We start from the raw sequence: 20066 nt of genomic DNA on the forward strand, positions 1-20066 counted from the left end.
AATGTGAAGCTATGGATTGAGACTCATTAGACAAACTTTAAGGCTCACTTGGTGAGCTCACTGAAAACACTCATTTTAATGTTGGCAAGGCCCAGACAGGACTAAAGTGACTTATCAAAGGTTTGACTTTTCTCCCAAATACCTATTAACATACTAAGTAAAAATTTGTGTTCATATTTTCCTAATATAACTCTAAGCATTTTTCTATATTAGTATGTCTTTTGTAATAATTATTTTTTAGTGTTTATTTATTTATTTTGAGAGGGAGAGCACGTGTGCACACACACACATAGGTGAGGGGCAGAGAGAAGAAGAGAGAGAATCCCAAGCAGGCTTCATGCCATCAGCGCAGAGCCTGATGTGGGGCTTGAACCCACAAACTGTGAGATCATGACCTGAGCTGAGATCAAGAGTCAGATGCTTAACCAGCTGAGACACACAGGTGCCCCTGTAATAATTATTTGTAATGGTTGTTTACTATTTCATGGAATGAATACAGTTCACTTATTCATTCTCTTGTAATATGGCATTCATATTATTTCCAACTCTTTATTTCTATCAAAGAAACTGCTATGAACATATTTATATTTAAAACTTCATTATGGTTACGACTGCCTTGAAAGTCATATTTGGTTTTTCCGGGAAAGAAGACTTCCTAATGGACGCATTTTTATCCTTTGGAACTCTGTTAAGGGGCAAAATAACGTTAGACTCTCCATTTTCTCTCTGGATCCAGCTCACAGAACAGTCAAAGAGATAAGATGTAGAGAAGGGTTAAAGACTATTTTGAGGACTCTTTTGGGCAAAACAAGGTTTATATTGGTAGAGAGACAAAAATTTAACTAGAATTATACCCTACCTGTTGGAAAGCTTTTTCTGCTTGACGCTCAGCATCAATAACTTGTCTCTCAAGCTGTTGCATCTGTAAAGTGAGGAAAAACAGAGAAAATCTAAAAATTCATATTTCTCTTTTGAAAGGGACTTAAAAAATCTTGCAATGTCATAAAATTCTTTTAAGAATATTTAAAGTAGTTTAATGGATATGAATGACATACAATTTATCACATTGAGGCCTCTTTCAGTGCATATTTAAAAATTTAAAAATTAACCAAATAACATACCAAATGTTTCATACTTTTAGTACAATGCAATCTATACTACATGAGTGCTCATCCATAGGATTTTCTTCATTGACTTATGAATTACTGGTCAACACATATTAAGAACAGTAATTTAAATCTAAGAGAATAGTGAGACCTCAAATATCATATTTGATTTGTTGATCGAAAAGTCACAATGATATCAGAAAGTGGTATATTCTCACAAGCTCTGTAGGTGGCATGTTTAAGTAGAAACTCTGTTTTTTGGGGTTTTTTTTTAAATTAATTTGTTTATTTTGAGAGAGACAGAGATAGCACGAGCAGGGGACAGGCAGAGAGAAAGGGAGAGAGAGATAATCCCAAGCAGGCTCTGCACTGCCAGCACAAGCCAGATGCAGAGCTTGAACTCATGAAGCTGAGATCATGACCCGAACTGAAACCAAGAGTCAGATGCTTAACTGACTGAGCCACCTAGGGCACCCCCAAAAAACTCTAGCTAGTTTTAACTCTCATACATTGTAGAGTACAGAAGAGACTCATGTTAGCACACACACGCACATCCACCAAAGTGTAGAGCACAAAGAATCAAAAAAAAAATCTCCATATTTTTTTTAAAGTTCTGTAGAAAATAAAAAGTTCAGAGATTTAACAAATTGCAAGAGACTCTTAACGACAGAGAACAAACTGAGGGTTGCTGGAGGGGAGGTGAGTGGGAGATAGGCTAAATGGGTGGTGGATAGTTAGGGCACTTGTTGGGATGAGCACTGGGTGTCTAGGTAAGTGATGAATCACCGAATTCTACTCCGAAACCAATATGCACTGTATGTTAACTAAAATTTCAATTAAAAAAAAAGGGGGGGGGGGAAGCTTGGAGATTTAAAGTAAATTACTCAAATGACTACTATAAGTAAAATAAAGAAAAGCCTTAAAAAGGACCCAGTGCAAACTAACATAAAAAATGGGTACTAGGTAGTGAATACACAACTGTGACATAAAATTCAATTTTAAATTCTTTTTTTCTGAGTGCTGAAATATGGTCAACATTATAGCTGTCTGTCCCTCGATATTTGCTCATTCTCAGTTTCATTGTGGCTTGGTGTTCCAGAACTTCCAGCGCACCTCAAACCCCAGCACCCCGGTCCCGCCCCAACAGCTGACGCCTAGCTCCAGCCCCACCCACTTCTCAGAACCACAGAGAAGCGGCTTCTCATGGCTAGAGTGTCCCAGCTGGGAGGGCGACCCTAGCCTCAGACTGGGTGGGCTGCAGGGACCCGGTCCAGGGTGTTGCATCCATACGACTCCTGAAACAGAATGCTATGGACACCAGTGACAGTCACAACAAAGTTTATTACAATGAGAGGCAAGGCCGACCGATCGGGACCAACACTCTTGATAAGAGTGCGGCCTCGAACAGCCGGGGTACAGAGTTTTTATAACCGATCACATCGTTTTATCATCACCTGGGAACAGAACAAAGAAACAGTTACCAGATGAGTTAGAAACAGTTGCCTAATGAGGTGTTTATTTTAGACTTTCTGCCTCTAAGTTGCAACCAGTGGATCTCCTTGACCCTGCCTCTGATGCTCTTTTCTTTGAACTTTTGTTTCCTTAATTGGTGAAACCTAATTTACAAGAGTATGAGGCGTAGTTTACAAGAGCAAAGCAAGGCTGTTATCTCTTAACCTTCAGGGTCAACACAAAGCTGTTATTTTTCAAGCTAAGCGTTAGCCCTACACTACAATTTAACCCTTACAAGGGTGTGTCTTTTTTTGTTTGTTTTTAAACCAGTATGCTGCTGGGAGCATTTACTGTGTTTGACAACTATGTGGCCAGGTAACATTCAACACAGAGGTAAAGACCCTGATCACCATTACCTCCGCCCCCCAAAAAAGAAAAGATTTCTTAAATATTTCAGAAGCGCAACGCGTGGATATTAAGAACAGTATCCGTGTTGACTGTATCAGCCTTGGACAATCCAAGATGAGCATTATTGAAAGAGACTTGGGCCAAACACTGACAAAGCAGAGCCCTACAGTCCTAAAAATGATAGATTGTTAGGTTGTTTAATATTTTTAAAAGTGACACGTGGAGGGGCACCTGGATGGCTCGGTGGGTTAAGTGATGGATTCTTGATTTCAGCGCAGGTCATGATCTGGGTTTGTGGGATCAAGTCCCCCTCTCCCCCTCCTTGGGCTTCATGCTGGCGGCGCGGAGCGTGCTTAAGATTCTCTCTTTCCCTCTCTCTCTGCCCCTCCCCTGCTCGCACTCTCTCTCTTTTTCTCAAAATAAATAAATAAATAAATAAATCTTTTAAAAAGTGACCTGTGGATACAGATGAGGACAACTTACAAATATGTCTTTGAAAAGCACAGTGACAACTACAACTGGTTCTTTCCTACACGTCCCACTACATTTGCTGTTTTTGACAATTCACCGTGTTTTCTGTGTACCGGGGCTTTATCACAACCTTTCTATCTGGGCCACACTATAACTTGGCAAGCTCCAATACGTGACCGTGGAAGGAGAAATTGTCAAGTATAGAATCTGAAAGACAGCCTCTTCAGTAAGCCTGAGAAGTGTGCAGATTGAAGTGTCATTTGGGAGTTATCTGAAGATATGCAGGTGGCAGCTGGCCTTAAATAAGCTGGAATTCTTGCAGAAAATGCAGAGGATTCTGAAGGAAGAGTTGTATTTAATACAAAACCAATGCACATCTTATTGAAGAGACCATGTGTAATAATCCTTAGGAAGTGGTACAAGGCTGCTGTTCAGATATGGCTATTACTTTTAAGGGACTGACACCCAAAAAGATGATAGTGATGATGTACGGTATGCACTGGCTCAGGGCATTCATTATTTCAACAGCACACTGGTCTTCTTGCCTCCAAACGGTTCAGAAAGTGACTGACGGCTGAGGAATAATAGCATTGTGCTGTCCAAAAGCACTTAAAATGTGGATTCACTTGAAGTGTGAACTGAGATGTGTAAGTGTAAAATACACACTTAATTCAATAATACACATATTATTTGAAAACCAATACAAAAAGTATAAGCTATCCCAGTAATTTTATATGTTGACTCACATTGAAATAATATTTTAATATGTTGCATTAAATAAAATATAAAATTCTTTTTCATTTTATTAATTTGTTCAATAGAGAATTTTAAATTACATATGTGTCTCAGATTATATTTCTATTGGATAACAAAAGTGTGAAACATTCCATTGTCACCATATGTATTAATTTAACTGCCTGTCCCCAGAGCAGCATTCCAAAGACCATTTATTGCAGGGATCTAACTTCTAGAAAAGGTTTCAAGTATTTGGGTACATAAATAGATATTTCCTAAGTGCATTCTCTGGACCCCATATCATCTTTAATTTTTGTGAAAATATTTCAAACATTTAATAAGCAAGTACTGTTGTCTAAAAGCATTCTATTGGGGCGCCTGGGTGGCGCAGTCGGCTAAGCGTCCGACTTCAGCCAGGTCACGATCTCGCGGTCTGTGAGTTCGAGCCCCGCGTCAGGCTCTGGGCTGATGGCTCAGAGCCTGGAGCCTGTTTCCGATTCTGTGTCTCCCTCTCTCTCTGCCCCTCCCCCGTTCATGCTCTGTCTCTCTCTGTGCCAAAAATAAATAAAAAACGTTGAAAAAAAAAATTTAATAAAAGCATTCTATTGGGGCGCCTGGGTGGCGCAGTCGGTTAAGCGTCCGACTTCAGCTCAGGTCACGATCTCGCGGTCCGTGAGTTCGAGTCCCGCGTCAGGCTCTGGACTGATGGCTCAGAGCCTGGAGCCTGCTTTGGATTCTGTGTCTCCCTCTCTCTCTGCCCCTCCCCCGTTCATGCTCTGTCTCTCTCTGTCCCCAAAATAAATAAAAAACGTTGAAAAAAAAATTTTTAAAGCATTCTATTGAGTTACTGTTATAGACTATGGCACTGCATAGAAGCAGCTGGACAAGCACTGTCTCCAGTCTAGGATATTCTTTAAACCAAAACAAACCAAAACAAACAAAAAAACCAACTGGCAGGTACACGCCAACACTACATTCTTCCACTACTGGCAGTGGGCTGACAATCATCGCCTCTACAGTGTAACTACGTTGTATTTTTAAGGAAAATTTTGCACTCATGGAGACTTAAGCTCAATTTTGAATATTGCTGAGGTTGCCAGGAAAACCCACAAACAAGTTGCTGATCTGTAAAATTTTGCTAGCGAAAAAAAAAAAAAAAAGATTACTGACATACCTGTTCAAGTGGCCAAAATCCAGAACACTCACAACACCAAATGCTAGTGGATGTGGAGCTGAGGATGTGGAGAAACAGGGACTCTCATTCATTGCTCATGGGAATGCAAAATGGTATAGCCACTTTGGAAGACAATTTGGCAGTTTCTCACAAAACTCTTACCATACTCTTAAACATACTCTTACCATATGATCTAGCAATCGCACTTCTTGGTATTTATCCAAAGGACTTGAAAACTTATGTCAACACAAAAACGTGCATACAGATGTTCACATCAGCTTTACTCATAACTGCTAAAACTTGGAAGCAATCAAGATGTCCTTCAGTAGGTGAACGGACAAATAAACCACAGTACACCCAGACAATGACATTATTTAACACTAAAAGGAAATGAGCTATGAAGCCATGAGCAGACATGGAGGAAACTTAAATGCATATTATTCAACGAAAGAAGCCAATCTGAAAAGGATGCAACTGAGGTGGAGGATGAATAAACAGGGCACAAGAGCTTTTCAGGGCAGTGAAAATACTCTGTATGATACCCTAGTGATGGATACATGTCATTAGACATTTGTCCAAATCCATGGAATGTACGAACTTTGGGTTATTATAATGTGTAAATGTAGATTCATCAATTTTAACAAAGGTACCAGTCTGGTGGGGGATGTTGATAATGAGAGAGGTTATGCAGGTGTGGGGGCAGGGAATATATGGGAGATTTCTGCACCACCCAATTTTTTGTGAACCCTAAACTGCTCTAAAAAATGGAAGTCTTGGGGCGCCTGGGTGGCTCAGTCGGTTGGGCGTCCGACTTCAGCTCAGGTCATGATCTCACGGTCCGTGGGTTCGAGCCCCGCGTCGGGCTCTGTGCTGACAGCTCGGAACCTGGAGCCTGCTTCCGATTCTGTGTCTCCCTCTCTCTCTGACCCTCCCCTGTTCATGCTCTGTCTCTCTCTGTCTCAAAAATAAATAAACATTAAAAATTTAAAAAAAAAAATGGAAGTCTTGAGAGAAAAAAAAAAAAAAAGGACTGAATACTTTCCTAAAAGGATTGCTATGGTCTGAATGTTTGTGTTCCCCCCAAATTCACCTTGGAATCCTAACGCCCAATGTGAGGGTGGGACTCTAGCAAACGGGATTAGTACTTTTATAATGGAGATCCCACAGAGCTCCCGAGCCTCTTCTGCCAGGTGAAAATACAAGAAGTCTAAAACCCAGAAGAGGGCCCTAACCTGGCATTGCTGGCACCCCGATCTCAGACTTCCAGCCTCCAGAATTGTGAGAAATAAATTTCTATTGTTCATAAGCTATGCGGTCTGTCGTATTTTGTTACAGCAGCATGAACAGACCAAGACAGAAATTGGTCCCGAGAGTGGAGTGCTGCTGCTAACAAATAACTAAAAATGTGGAAGTGAGTTTGGAATTGGGTAATCCGTAGAAGCTGGAAGAATTTTGAGGTGCACGGTACAAAAACCTACATTGCCACGAACAGACCATTTAAATTGCATTTAAAGCAATTCCAGTGAGAACTCAGAAGGCAAAAAGGAAAGCTGTAGAGAAAGCTTCAGTCTTCTTAGAGAATCCCTGAGTGGTTGTGAACAGAGTATTAGTAGAAATATGATGGATGCTAAAGGCCATTCTGATGAGGTCTCAGATGGAAATAAAGAACATGTTAATGGAGACAAGAGGAAAGGTGATCCTTGCTATAAAGCAGCAAAGGGCTTTGCTGAATTGGATTCTTGTCTTGGGGTTTTGTGGAAGGTAGAGAACTTGTGAGTGATGAAACTGGATATTTGACTGAGGAAATATTTCTAAGCCAACTGTTGAAGGAGTGGCCGAATTCTTCTTGAATGCTTATAGTAAAATGCGACAAGAAAATGATTTAAAGATAGTTGATCAAAGAGGAAATAGAACCTAAAAATCTGGATACTTTTCAGCATCTCCATATTGAAAGAAATGGGAAAGTCTGTTCAAGAGAGGACAGGGTGTGACCAAACCACCTTTTGATTAAGGGGTCAGTATGGGTTTGAACCAAAGAGTTAGGTAGCGACTGAAGAAGGAAAAGTCCATGTGAACTGAAGAGGAAGGAATGAGGCTGGCTGTTGGACTTGGATTTTACAGGATGGGATCTTAGAGCTATGGCTATGACATCGGGCAATTCTTCAAGGCAAGGAGGAAGGACCCTAAATGCAATTCAGAAATCATCAGAGCCGCCCCTTCAATTTCACAAACTTGCGGTGGGGCATTTCCTGGGTTTCAGCAGGCCACACAACTTCCAACCAAACCAAAGTGATGTTTCCCAAAGCCATGGGGGGCTGACCCCTGCTGAGCAGAGCCACTGGGAGCATGGCTACCTCCACCTAGATTTGGAAGGATGAAACTGCCCAGAGCTGCGAGCGTACAACCCAAGCACAGGGCCACTTCAAGGGCAAGGCCACCAGAGAACCCCAACCAGGGCAATTCCCAATCAAGGCCATGGGGGTGGGGCCACCCCTTGGACCCCAGACTGGTAGAACCATCAGTGTGCAACTGCAACCCATGAGAGCTGCCCTGCAAAGCCACTGGGCTGCAAATGCCCCTCAGGGTCTAGAAGGTGAGACCCCTCACCCCCAGCTGATCCAGAAGCTAGGACCTCCATCCCAGAGGGTTGAACATCTAAAGATTATTCTCAAGTCTTAGGATTTAATGTTAGTTGCCTTGTGGGGTTTTAAACTTGCTTGGAACCTGCTGTCCCTTCTTTCTCTCCTATTTCTTCTTCTTGGAATGAAAATACCTATCTCATGTCTGTCCCACCATTGTATTTCAGAAACACATAACTCGTTTGGTTTCACACGTTCACAGCTGGAAAGGATTTCCTCAGAATAAATCATACCTTGAGTCTTACCCATACATGATTTACATGAGACTTTGCACTTTATAGACTTGTCATGGATGCTGGAAGAGCTATTAAGACTTTTAGGGCTGTCGGGAGGGAATGAATGTATTTTGTTTGAGAGAAGGACATGAATCTGAGGGGCCAAGTATGGAATACTATGATCTGAATGTTTGTGTCTCCCCCCAGAATTCACATGTTGGAATCCTAACACCCACTGTGGTGGTGTTAGGAGGTGAGGTCTTTGAGAGGTGATGAGGTCACAAAGGTGGGACCCTCGTGAATGGGATTAGTGCCCTTATCCTTACCAGAGAGATCCCAGAATGCTCCCTAGCCATTTCCACCATGTGAGGATACAATGAGAAGTCTGCAACCTCTGAGGGAAGAGAGCCCTCACCTGACCTAGCTATACCCCTGACCTCAGATCTCCAGCCTCCAGAACTAGGATAAATGTCTGTTGTTAATAAGCTATATAGTCTGTAGTATTTTGTTATAGCAAAGCAAATTAAGGCAAGGACTATAGAGATATCTGGTCAAATTTCTCTTTCTGAAGTTGGGTTTCTACTGTTAACAGGGCAGAAGCCTTCTCTCTTTGCCTCACTGTTACATACCCTAATACAGGTCTTTATACACAGTAGGTATTCAGTATATTATAGATTATTAAATAAAATTACATCTGTAAAGCACTATGCATATATGAAGGATAGTGTGGTTACTGCTGCCAAATAGCTTTTCTTCTGCTCCTATGGCATTGACTCTCTACCTTGTACTATTTTCCCAACTAAAGTTGCTTAAAGACAGACTTCACGTGTGAGGACCCTTTATATCCTCCATAACATGTTGCACATACCAGCCATACAGTAAAACTCTAAAAGCTCAGTAGCAAGCAATAAATAACCTTACCAAAAAAAAAAGATTTTTATACTTTCCACTATAAAAGGCATCACACAACACACACACTATTTTACAAGACTTGGGATGTAAGGTTATAAATGAAGAGGCTAAATGTGCTGGAAATGAAAATTATATGTGTATGACTTCGAATACAAGTTAATTAAAAGCACCTATTCAAAGAGTCATTTTGGGGTTTTTTTAATTAAAAAAAAAAAAAGGTAGCCCTTGGGGTGCCTGGGTAGCTCAGTTGGTTAAGCGACTGACTTTGGCTCAGGTCACGATCTCACGGCTTGTGGGTTCAAGCCCCATGTCGGGCTCTGTGCTGACAGCTCAGAGACTGGAGCCTGCTTCGGATTCTGTGTCTCTGTCTCTCTGTGCCCCTTCCCATTCATGCTCTCTCTCTCTCTCTCTCTCCCTCTCTCTCTCTCTCTCTCAAAAAAAAAAATAAATAAATAAATAAATAAGGTAGCCCTTGGAGCAACAGGGTGGCTTGGTTAAGCCACCAACTTAAGTTGCTTAATTCAGTTAAGCATCAGACTCTTGATTTCAGCTCAGGTCATAATCTCATGGTTCATGGGTTTGAGCTCCACATTGGGTTCTGTGCTGAGAGTGCAGAGCTTGCTTGGGATTCTCTCTCTCCCTCTCTCTCTCTGCCCGTCCCCTGCTCTCTCTCAAAAAATAAATAAAATAACTTGGGGAAAAAAAGGGCAGCCCCTGAAATATTAATGTAGGGAAAAGTGGAAAGAGCACTGAAGTTGGAGGCAAGAAGACCTAAATTAGAAACAATTCCACTGCTTATGAGCTATGTAATGATGGGTAAGTCATCAACTTCTCTGAGCCTCCATTCCTTATCTGTAAAAGCGGTAACCTTTATCTCACAATATTTAACAGGAAAGTGTCCAGCATGTATCTAATACTTAATGGGTGTTCAAGGGTTATTTATATAGCAGTATATTTCTATCATACACATGTATTACTTTTATGAATAAGTTAGCAAGTTAAGTGAACAAAGTAGATTCAAGAGATCTGGGTTCTAATTCTTTTAAGATTTTATTTTTAAGTAATCTTTACACTCAGCGTGGGGCTCGAACTTACAACCCTGAGATCCAGAGTCACGTGCAGTATTGATTGAGCCAGCCAGGCGCCCCCTGGGTTCTAATTCTCACTCTACTATTCAACAGTTTGACATTGCGCTCTAAAATTCTTGTTGATAAAATAAGGATAATATAACCTACTCTACTTACCTTACAGGAAGTTGTGAGGATAAAAATAAGAAAACAGGTCAAAGTGATGTCAAAAAGCTGTTAGTATTTCATCAATTAAAAATATATGGTAGTGATTGCAGTGTTATAATTTGAATGGTAAAAATAAAAGCCACAAATGTCCAAAAACAGAATTATCTAAATATATAAATGGATATTTCCATATATATAAAAATAGATACCATACATTCTATTTTTGAATGTAAAATATTCAAAATATATTTTAGCTTATATTTGGCATTTGCCAAATAATATATTTGGCATTTGCTTCAATATAAAATAAGAAAGGAGAAGTGAGTCCGGGTATGATGAAACAGGACTGATATTGAGTTAATCATTAAAGCTGGGTAATGATTTCATTATAATATTCTGCTTATTTTGTATGTTTGAAAACTTCTTTAGTAAAAAACACTAGGGGCATCTGGGTGGCTCAGTGGAGTGGTTGAGCATCTGACTCTTGATTTTGGCTCAGGTCATGATCCTAAGGTCATGGGATGAGCCCCATGTCGGGCTCCTCGCTGAGCATGGAGCCTGCTTGACATTCTTTCTCTGCCTCTCCCTTTGCCCCCCTCCCTCTTTTTCTCTCTCAAAAAAAATTAAATATAAGTAACATATTGAAAGATACATGTAAGTAATATGTTGTAAGATAAATAATATAAGCAAACGTATGCTAATTAGGTCATTCATGACCTTTGTGAGGTCAGCTGCAGTGTAGGGGAGGGAGCAAGGACATAAGCAGGAATGCAAGAGTCTGAATGAATAAAGTAACTAGTCAGGCTTAGATAGCTACCAAAGATGGCCACCATCAGTTCCTTCCTCCCTATACGCACATGCCACTTTTCCTATTGAGAAGTGAGGTCCATTGTCCCTCCTTTGGACTCTGGGATGCTTTGTGACTTGCCATGACCCACAGAATGCAGTGGAAATGACACAGTGCCATTTTGGGTCTAGATTTCAAAACTGTATTTTTTTGTTTTATGAAAACATGCCTATATTATGAATTTTAAAAAAGCCTGCTGCTGTTGCAAAGCCATGGCAGACTAAGTCATTGGGAGCTAAATCATTCTCCACAGTGCAAGATCTTCTTCAGTTTTATTAATCATCCTACTCAAAATGTGAATTCAGCAAACCCTGTTGCAGCCCATTCCCACACATCCTCAGGCTTTCCAAGGAGGTGGTTTTGTGATAATGATGGAAACACTACTAGTTCTAAGACAAGATGAGACAATTGAAGTCTTTCTGATTGCCTGACATTTTTCCATTATATGGCTTTTAATGGTTTTATACAACATTTAGCAACTCCTAGGATCCGTCAAAGCTGAATAATTACCCAAATTTCAAGAGCTTAATTCAAAGTTTAAATTGAAGGAGGTGTTTCTGTTTTAGAAAATGCCCAGTTTCTAAAGCCTATTCTCTAAAGACTCGGTGCTGGCCATCCTAACAGTTGCGTACTTGCTATTTTTGACGCTCAGCTCCCACATCTACGGGTTTCCCATCCTTCTCCTCACCAAACCCCCCACCACAATGCTACCCTATATAGAAATTATTTTTTTGTAATTACCACCAACTCCCTAACGTTTCCTTATTCCCTTACCACATTCAGTTTCAAGTTCTATTATTGCAATATAAAGTATGTGTACTGGCCTTTCTTTTTAAAGAGTTAAGGATAACCGCTTACAGAAATTCAATCTATAGCGTGCAAAGCATCAGAAGGGGAAAAAGGCATGGAAGGGGAGGAGATAAAGAAAACTTCAGCATCATGATGTGTAGAAACAGAATGCATTTATTATTATTTCAGATATATTTAAAGAGATTATCTCACTATCTGGATAAAGAAATAAATCTAGCTATATAATATTTAAAGGGGCATACTGAAAAAATGACATTAAAAGGTTGAAATTAAAGGAACAGAAAAATATTTCAAGCAAGTATTACCTACAAGCAATATCAAAATCAGACAAGAGATCTTAATGCCAAAAGTTGTATCAGCAATAAAATGTCAATTATAAATGGGATAATTCATCAAGGATATGTAATAATCCTGATCCTGAATGAATCTAACCTCAAAATATATAACCCAGAAAGTTTGATTCTTTTTGATATACCCTGAAAACTCAAAATAAATTATTTTGTTTAGATACTGATTTCATGGAAACATTCTATTACGAAGATTTCCCCTCAAAAGACTGTACAAGTCCATTTACTTCACAATTTGATTTAATTTTTCTTTTGTTTTTATGTTTATCAAAGCCATAAATACACATAAAGTACCGACTAGTTCCATAAGATTTGCTAATAAAAATAATTACACTCTTTTGGCAATTCTCTTTATATTTACTTTCATGATCTAAACAACATGCTTCTTTTTTGCTGACTTTTTTTAGTTTAGTGATTTTCTACTTACTCCCTTAAGGAGAATGAGGATTTGGCTCGTTGATCTCCTCACCATCAACACAGATACACTCCCATTCTTCCAATACATTTACATCTTACCTTTGGTTAATTCACTATTCAGTATTAGTGTTACTGTGACTATGGATGATACCCAGAGATGAACCACGTAATAAACCATAGTTACTTTTTCCTATGCTATATAACTTTTCCCCCTAGAGTTAAGTGTCTTGTTCTTTTATTTATCTAGCTTTCTATGAACTTAATTATTTAATTTAATTATTAAATTTAATTATTGAACTAAATCCCAAATTAAATCATCTCTCAAGATGTTCATTCATGCCTGATTTTCTACCAATTTCATCTTCTTTAAGCTGCTTCCAGAGTCTCTGACCTGCACTCATCTGGACTGATACCCCTCTTGCCAAGACACAGCTGTCTTCTTTGGAAGGTCCCTCCACTTTTCCCCACATTGGGGTTCCTGTTTGCTGAATCCTGTGGCTTCTTCTCTTGGTTTGCTTTCTCCTTTTAATGGAGCACATCCTTCTGGAGATTCATCAAGAAGGTTATGTGGGAACTTGCATGTCTTAAAAATCCCATTCTAATTCCTGATTGTTCACATATAACCTGTTTTCCCCCCACCTGGAAGCTTGCAGAATCTTTTCTTTGGTCTGTAGTAAACTCTCATGATGATGTGTCTTTGGGAGAAACTATTTTTATCTGTTGTGCTAGGTACTTGGTAGACCTTTCAATCTAGAATCTTGTGTCCTTCAATTGTGGAAAATTTTCATGCCTCATTTCATTGATTTTGTCCACTCCAAAGACTTCCTATCATTCAGGTCTTGGACATGCTGCACTAGTTCTCTAAATTTCTAATCTTTTCTCTCTTGTTTTCCATCTTTTTAACATTTTTTTGCTCTACTTCCCAGGTATTTACCTTAAGTTTATATTCCAACCTACCTATTAAGTTTACTGTTTCTTCTACCATGTTTTTAATTTGCAAGAGTTCTTATTTATTCCTTAAATATTCCTTTTTTCAGGGGTGCAGTATCTTTTCTCTTTGGGAATAGTAACTGATAGGATTTTGTTTGTTCTGTTTTATTTCCTTTTCCCTGCATAAACAATGTTGTGTTTTGTTCTGTTTTCTGATTGTTCTCTTTCATGTTAGAGGCTTTCCTTAGATGTCTGGTCATTCATGAGCTGCCTGCTTACATTTAAGGTTAAGGGACTAAAAAGCTGCCTAGATGTTTTAGCACATATATGGGGCTTATTGACTATGAACTTTAACATTAGATGATCTGGCTGGGCTTTCTGTTGGGGAACCACTGATTGTCAGCATTATTTCCTCTTTCCTCCTGGGCTGATAAGATTTCCAGAGGCTTTTAATCTCCCCGCATAGGATAAATGTTTGTGCCGGCATTTTAGGAGCTACGTAAGACAGGAAGGTTGGGAGTACAAGGACAAGCTCACCATTAAATGTGCATATGTTCACTTAATCCCCTTGTTTTTTGATGAAGCAGAAACCATAGTCTAGAATTAGGACTGGAGGGTCCTGGGTTTCCCCGGGGAGCTAATTTCCCCACAGAATCCAGCAAAGACCTAGATCAGGAGTGATGGGGATGGGGTAAAAATAGGGGGTATTAATGAAACTATGTAACCTTAGAGTCAACTAACTCCTTGGAATCTTCTCACTTATCCCCATGTGCCAAATGTCCAGCAGCTAAGCATTTACTTCCTGTTGAAAATGGGAATTGTTCTTCTCTTACAAAACTGAAAAAATTGTTTGGAGGGCACCAATCCAACAACTGTGGCATTTATGGGTTCAGGGTGTAATAGGCAGTCTCCCACCCCCTCACTCTAAAACAAAGGTTGACAGTTGACCAGCACTGACTATTTACACACAATTCCTGGTCAACTTTTCAGATGTCCCATTTTTAAATATGAATGGATCACCAAAAATCATCAGAAATGTGAGAAAAGTTTACAACCTGAAAAAAAAATAACAAACATAAAAGTGGGAAATAATCTCAGAGGAAAGAAAAATAATTTGGGGAATAGAAGAGAACTTTAAAAAATTTTTTAGTTAGTGCTTAGGAACCAGAAACTTCCCACTACATCATTTCACAGCCACACCATAAGACAGAAATTGCTATGCTCATCCTTAAGATTAGGACGTTGATGTTCAGAATGACTATGCCTTGTATTAGCCTATGCTCCCAGACAGTGACATGGTTGGGATTTGAGTCTTCCTTCATGTTCTGATTCCCTAGTGCTCTTTGAGTTGAACCACAGCTTCTTTGGTATTTAAAAATTCCACACAGCATATCGTTATACAGAACCATATGAAAATAAGTCCCCGATACATAAAACCACAGAATTCTTAGTTGGAAAGCATTTGTCTTTATTTCTATCCCCTTTATGCTATGCTTTTTTTTTTTTTAATTTATTTTTAGAGAGAGAGAGCAAGAGCACAAATGGGGGGAAAGGGACAAAGGGAAAGAAAGACAGAATCCTAAGCAGGCTCCATGGTCAGCACAGAGCCCAATGTGGAGCTCGATCCCATGACCCTGGGATCATGATCTGAGTGGAAACCAAGAGTCGAATGCTCAACCAACTGAGCCCCCCAGGCAGCCCCCACCTCCGTATGTTATTCTTTTAACCTAGGCATCTTTTATTGGTAACTTAAAGTCACACTAACATTCATAGCAGGAACAATTTTAAGTTGCATGTTCTCAAGGAATATACCACAGAACGAAGCACAGAGACAGAGGTATAGCCAAGAGAGGCTAAATTTGGAATTTGAGATTCTCACATAATTCTACCACTAGATAGTAAGTAAGCCATGAAGTCTCCCCCCCAGATTTTGTGTGTATTCTTTACTTACATAGCAATGATTAAGGCAGGAGTAATGAATACCATGTAACAGAAATTCAATAAATGTATGTTGAGCAAATGAATGAACAGATGAAAGCATCAACTCTGTCCAAAAAAATTATTTACAACCAAAGATAAGCTTTGACAAAAGGAAAAAACCCTCTGTTTCCACAGTCTATATAACAGATCATAAATACTGAGCACTTCACACTGCATAGAGTAAATACACATTAAGTACACCCAACAACGTTTACAACACTTTAAAATGAGTTTAAACATAAGGGTAGTAGGAAAGGCAATACTTTGATTTGGGGTGACTGTTTTTATAATCATTCAGGCTGGAAAATAACTTAGCAAAATACAAAAAACAAAAGCAATGCGGGAAATATTCAAGTAAGTTTTTACTTTCACAACGTAGTCTATAAGGTAAGCCTTGGGTCCATTCCACAACCAATCCACACCAAGTCACTAAAAGAAACGAAATAATCTGCTGCCCTATATCAGGCTTTGGACAAAAATAGGAGTTTTTACAAACAGGCTACTTATTTAATAATAAATGCAGTAGCAAATTCTAAACCTAGTATTTGGACTTAATACCAGAGAAGTGCCCTCTGTAGCCAGAGTAAACCTAGCAGCAAGTGGCAAAAGACAGTATGTCACTGATGTTGGATCCTAACACCACCACACTTAATACTCAGTGTTCTAAGCACCGTATACAAATACACTTGTTTAATAGATTGGTCACTTTAGGCAGAATATTTTAGGACCTTCACATTCACCGATGTGGACAGCAATTCCTGACCAAGTATCTCTTCCCGATTTTCCCCAACAGAACCCATCACTGTTAGAAAGACTCTATCACCATTTTTCTTTATTTTCTTATAATAAATAATATCTTTGGTCAGTTTCCCCCCCTCCCCCCCCAAAATGACATTTAAATTAGCCTGCAAATCTCATTGTTAGTATATGTATAATTCCTGTCAGGTAGTGAGAAATATTAGGTGAGGCAACAGAGTGACTGAGGGGATGTGTAATTTAAATAGGATGGTCATGATGTTGTACTGGGCCATTATATGAAGGCAAATACTATGCTGTCCAGGGACTCCTCAGTCCTTTGAGAGAATCATAGCCCACCTCATAGGAATCATATACACAAAAGGAAGGTCAAGTGGCAGTCATGGCAGGGAATCCCAGACAGTGATGCTCTATCAGGTAACAGCAGCACTAGTTTATGTGGGCCATGCTGATGCCTAAGATGCCTAAAGGGAAAATTCTTCATATTTTCATCCTTTTTTTTTTTTTTTTTTTACTGAAAACCTAACCCATTGGAAACAGCATTCACTTCAACGTAAAAAGAAACTTTCTCTTTTCCCTCCGTAACTCAGAACACTAACCAGTAATACTTGTAAAGTAGGAAACCTACTTAAATCTCAGCTTCCCTGAAGAGTTTATATTTGGCATACTAGAGATATTTCCAACACCATTCCTCAAATTCCTCTAAAGACCTCTCCCACTTATAGCAGTATTTGCCCAAGACTTCAATAAGGCCTTTTTCTTCACAAGCTTCAATATTCAAAGTTACTTGGAAATTGTGATGGAAAAAAAAAAATGGTGCAAAAATAGTTCTTTTAAAAAAAAAATCTCATGTATTCTTCTACTCCATCTCCAAAAAACATGAAGTATATATAATTGAAATCCATCTTTAACTATAAAAACACTTTGAGATCATCTCATAAATTTTCCTTAAAAAAATTGACAGAGATGTCTCCTATTAATCAGTAATTACATTTGTTAAGTCACCTCCTTGTACACTTAGCCAGCGTGTCCCTTAAGAAAGATGTAGGAGGGGCGCCTGGGTGGCTCAGTCGGTTAAGCATCCAAATTCGGCGCAGGTCATGATCTCACAGTCCATGAGTTCAAGCCCCGTGTTGGGCTCTGTGCTGACAGCTCAGAGCCTGGAACCTCCTTTGGATTCTGTGTCTTCCTCTGTCTCTGCCCCTCCCCCACTCACACTCTGTCTCTCTCTCCTTCAAAAATAAATAAACATTAAAAAAAAATTAAAGAAAGTTGTAGGAAAATGGGGCACCTGGGTGGTTCAGTCAGTTGGGCATCCGACTTCGGCTCAGGTAGTGATCTCATGGTTCATGAGTTCGAACCCCACGTCAGGGTCCGTACTGACAGCTCAGACCCTGGAGCCTGTTTCACATTCTGTGTATCCTTCTCTCTCTGCCCTTCTCCCACTTGTGCTCTCTCTCCCTCTCAAAAATAAATAAACATTAAAAAAAAAAGATATAGGAAAATAATGAGTTACTTCTATGTTCCAGTCACTCTACAAGCTGCATCACAAAAAGTATGTAAGATCTAAAGTTTAATGCCCACTCTGCTATTTGTCAGCTCTACAATATTGGGCATATTACTCAAATATTCTCAATCTTTTTTAAAAATTTTTATTTATTTATTTTGAGAGAGAGAATAAGAGAGTGCACATGAGCGGGGGAGAGTCAGGAGGAGAGAGAGAATCTCAAGCAGGCTCCACGCTGTCAGCACAGAGCCCAACCCAGGGCTCAGTCCCACGAACCATGAGATCATGACCTGAGCCGAAATCAAGAGTCGGATGCTTAACTGACTGAGCCATCCAGGCACACCTCAAAAATTCTTAATGTTAACATCTTGAGATTGGGGATAATAATAGTTACCTTATAGGGTTAGTGTGGGTTTTGTTTTTTTAAATGTTTACTTATTTAGTTTTGAGAGAGGGAGGGAGCAGGAGAGAGACAGAGAGGGAGACAGAGAATCCCAAGCAGGCTACACATTGTCAGTGCAAAGCCTGATGTGGGGCTCGAACTCACGAGCTGTGAGATCATGACTGGAGCTGAAATCGAGAGTTGGACACTTAGCCAACTGAGCCACCCAGGTGCCAAAAGTTACCGTGGGGTTTAAACTAGCTAATGGTTGTGGTGAAACCTTAAGAACCATAGTTGGCACCTAGCATAAGCTGCGTATAGCTAAGAACCAGAACTATTGCAGGAAAGAAAAGTTGGCCAGAATTCCTGGCAAAAAGCTGAAGAATCAAATTAGTATTCTCTCAAGAATCTTCAGTCTTGGGCCTGCATCCATTTGAGGGGAAGGTCTGGAGAACTATTCGGGAGAAGCCTTGGGGCAGACTGGTCCAAACACAAAACCAAAGGTTATGGATGGGACCAGACTGGCCTCTGGAATGCAACATTTGACTCAAGTTGGCATGTGGAAGCAATGCAATAGGGTTTGCTTTAAAAATATGTAGTGCTATGTAAATTGTTATTACTACACACATACACACATCCTAACACACACAGATACCTGCTCTCAAGCAGAGGTGGATTTAAATGTTGCATGGTTGAGGAGAAGACAGAATAGATGAGTGGCTAAGTATATCAGAATGGTGATAAAGCCAGATTAGAGAGGCCATATAGGGCAGTGGCTAAACATTCAGCCACTAATTGCAGAATACTCAGTGTCAGTTGTCTCCATCACTCACTTTTCAGCACAAACTCGGGCAAGTTAAGTAACTTCTATGCACCTAAGTTTCCTCTTGGATAAAAAAAGGATAATATTAGTACTTACCTCATAGGATTGTTATAAGAATTAAAAAAGTTAATATATATAAAGCACCTTATATATTACATAAATATCTAATATATATCTATATATATAATTTATAACATATAAATAGATGTATATATTAACTACATATATATATGTATGTGTGTATATATATATATATATATATGGCACTAACAATGTGTGTATAAAGATTGCCTAGGACATGGTAAGCATCAGTTTCCCAATCTGTAAAATGGGAACAATAAAATGTCTTACTTCACAGCTTGTTATAAGAATTAAATAAATTATACTTATAAAGTGCTTAGCACATAATACATCAATAAATATTTGGTATTTTTATTAGAACATAGGTGGGGTACCAAAAATAATTTTTAATCCAGAGAAAAATATTTTGTAATGGAATAGAACCGAAAATATCGTGAAAAACATTCCCATTTTAGTGTTGAATATATTTACTGGGAAACCATGAGTAACTTGGCATACTTGTCCACTTTCCACTGTATAAAACACATCTGAATAATTCCATCTCCTAGATCTGTCATGGGATCTAAGTCACAGATAAAAAATACAGGAGACGAAGAAGGAAGAAGAGGAGAGAAAGAAACCATGACTACAAGAGCAATTTTGAAATAATATTCCTCTCAATATTCATTCACTGACAAAGAAAAAATAAACCCTAATAACATAAACTAACAACCAAAAGTCTATATGTAAATGTACTTACAGAAAACATGACACTTTTAAAATTTGAAAAACGGCACTCATAAAGAAATTTGTTGCAACATGCCTTCTAAAGGACAAATGTTGCCATAAAATTAGAACTT

The 20066-nt window shown here is 39.1% G+C and overlaps 2 protein-coding genes across 6 annotated transcripts in view; one reads left to right on the plus strand and one right to left on the minus strand.

The window, feature by feature from the left end:
* PLEKHH2 (pleckstrin homology, MyTH4 and FERM domain containing H2) overlaps positions 1-20066 on the minus strand; it is a 114695-nt gene that overhangs the window by 84199 nt on the left and 10430 nt on the right. For all 5 annotated transcript variants that reach the window (XR_009602535.3, XR_009602540.3, XR_013554623.2 and 2 more), the window contains exon 3: positions 860-922. Coding sequence is in view for 2 of the 5 variants with exons in the window: in XM_060607566.3 (XP_060463549.3) it covers positions 860-922 (63 nt within the window). In the remaining 3 variants the exon portion in view is untranslated. The remainder of the gene's footprint in view (positions 1-859; positions 923-20066) is intronic.
* Positions 2401-4188, plus strand: C1GALT1C1L (C1GALT1 specific chaperone 1 like). Its single transcript, XM_081795119.1, is given in 9 exon segments — positions 2401-2986; positions 2988-3082; positions 3084-3113; positions 3115-3153; positions 3401-3589; positions 3591-3640; positions 3643-3804; positions 3807-3947; positions 3950-4188. Coding segments are annotated over 9 exon segments (828 nt in total). The 5' UTR covers positions 2401-2923; the 3' UTR covers positions 4009-4188.

Source organism: Panthera onca, chromosome A3 (genome assembly GCF_046562875.1).
Source record: "Panthera onca isolate mPanOnc1 chromosome A3, mPanOnc1 haplotype 2, whole genome shotgun sequence".
Lineage (NCBI taxonomy): Eukaryota > Metazoa > Chordata > Mammalia > Carnivora > Felidae > Panthera > Panthera onca.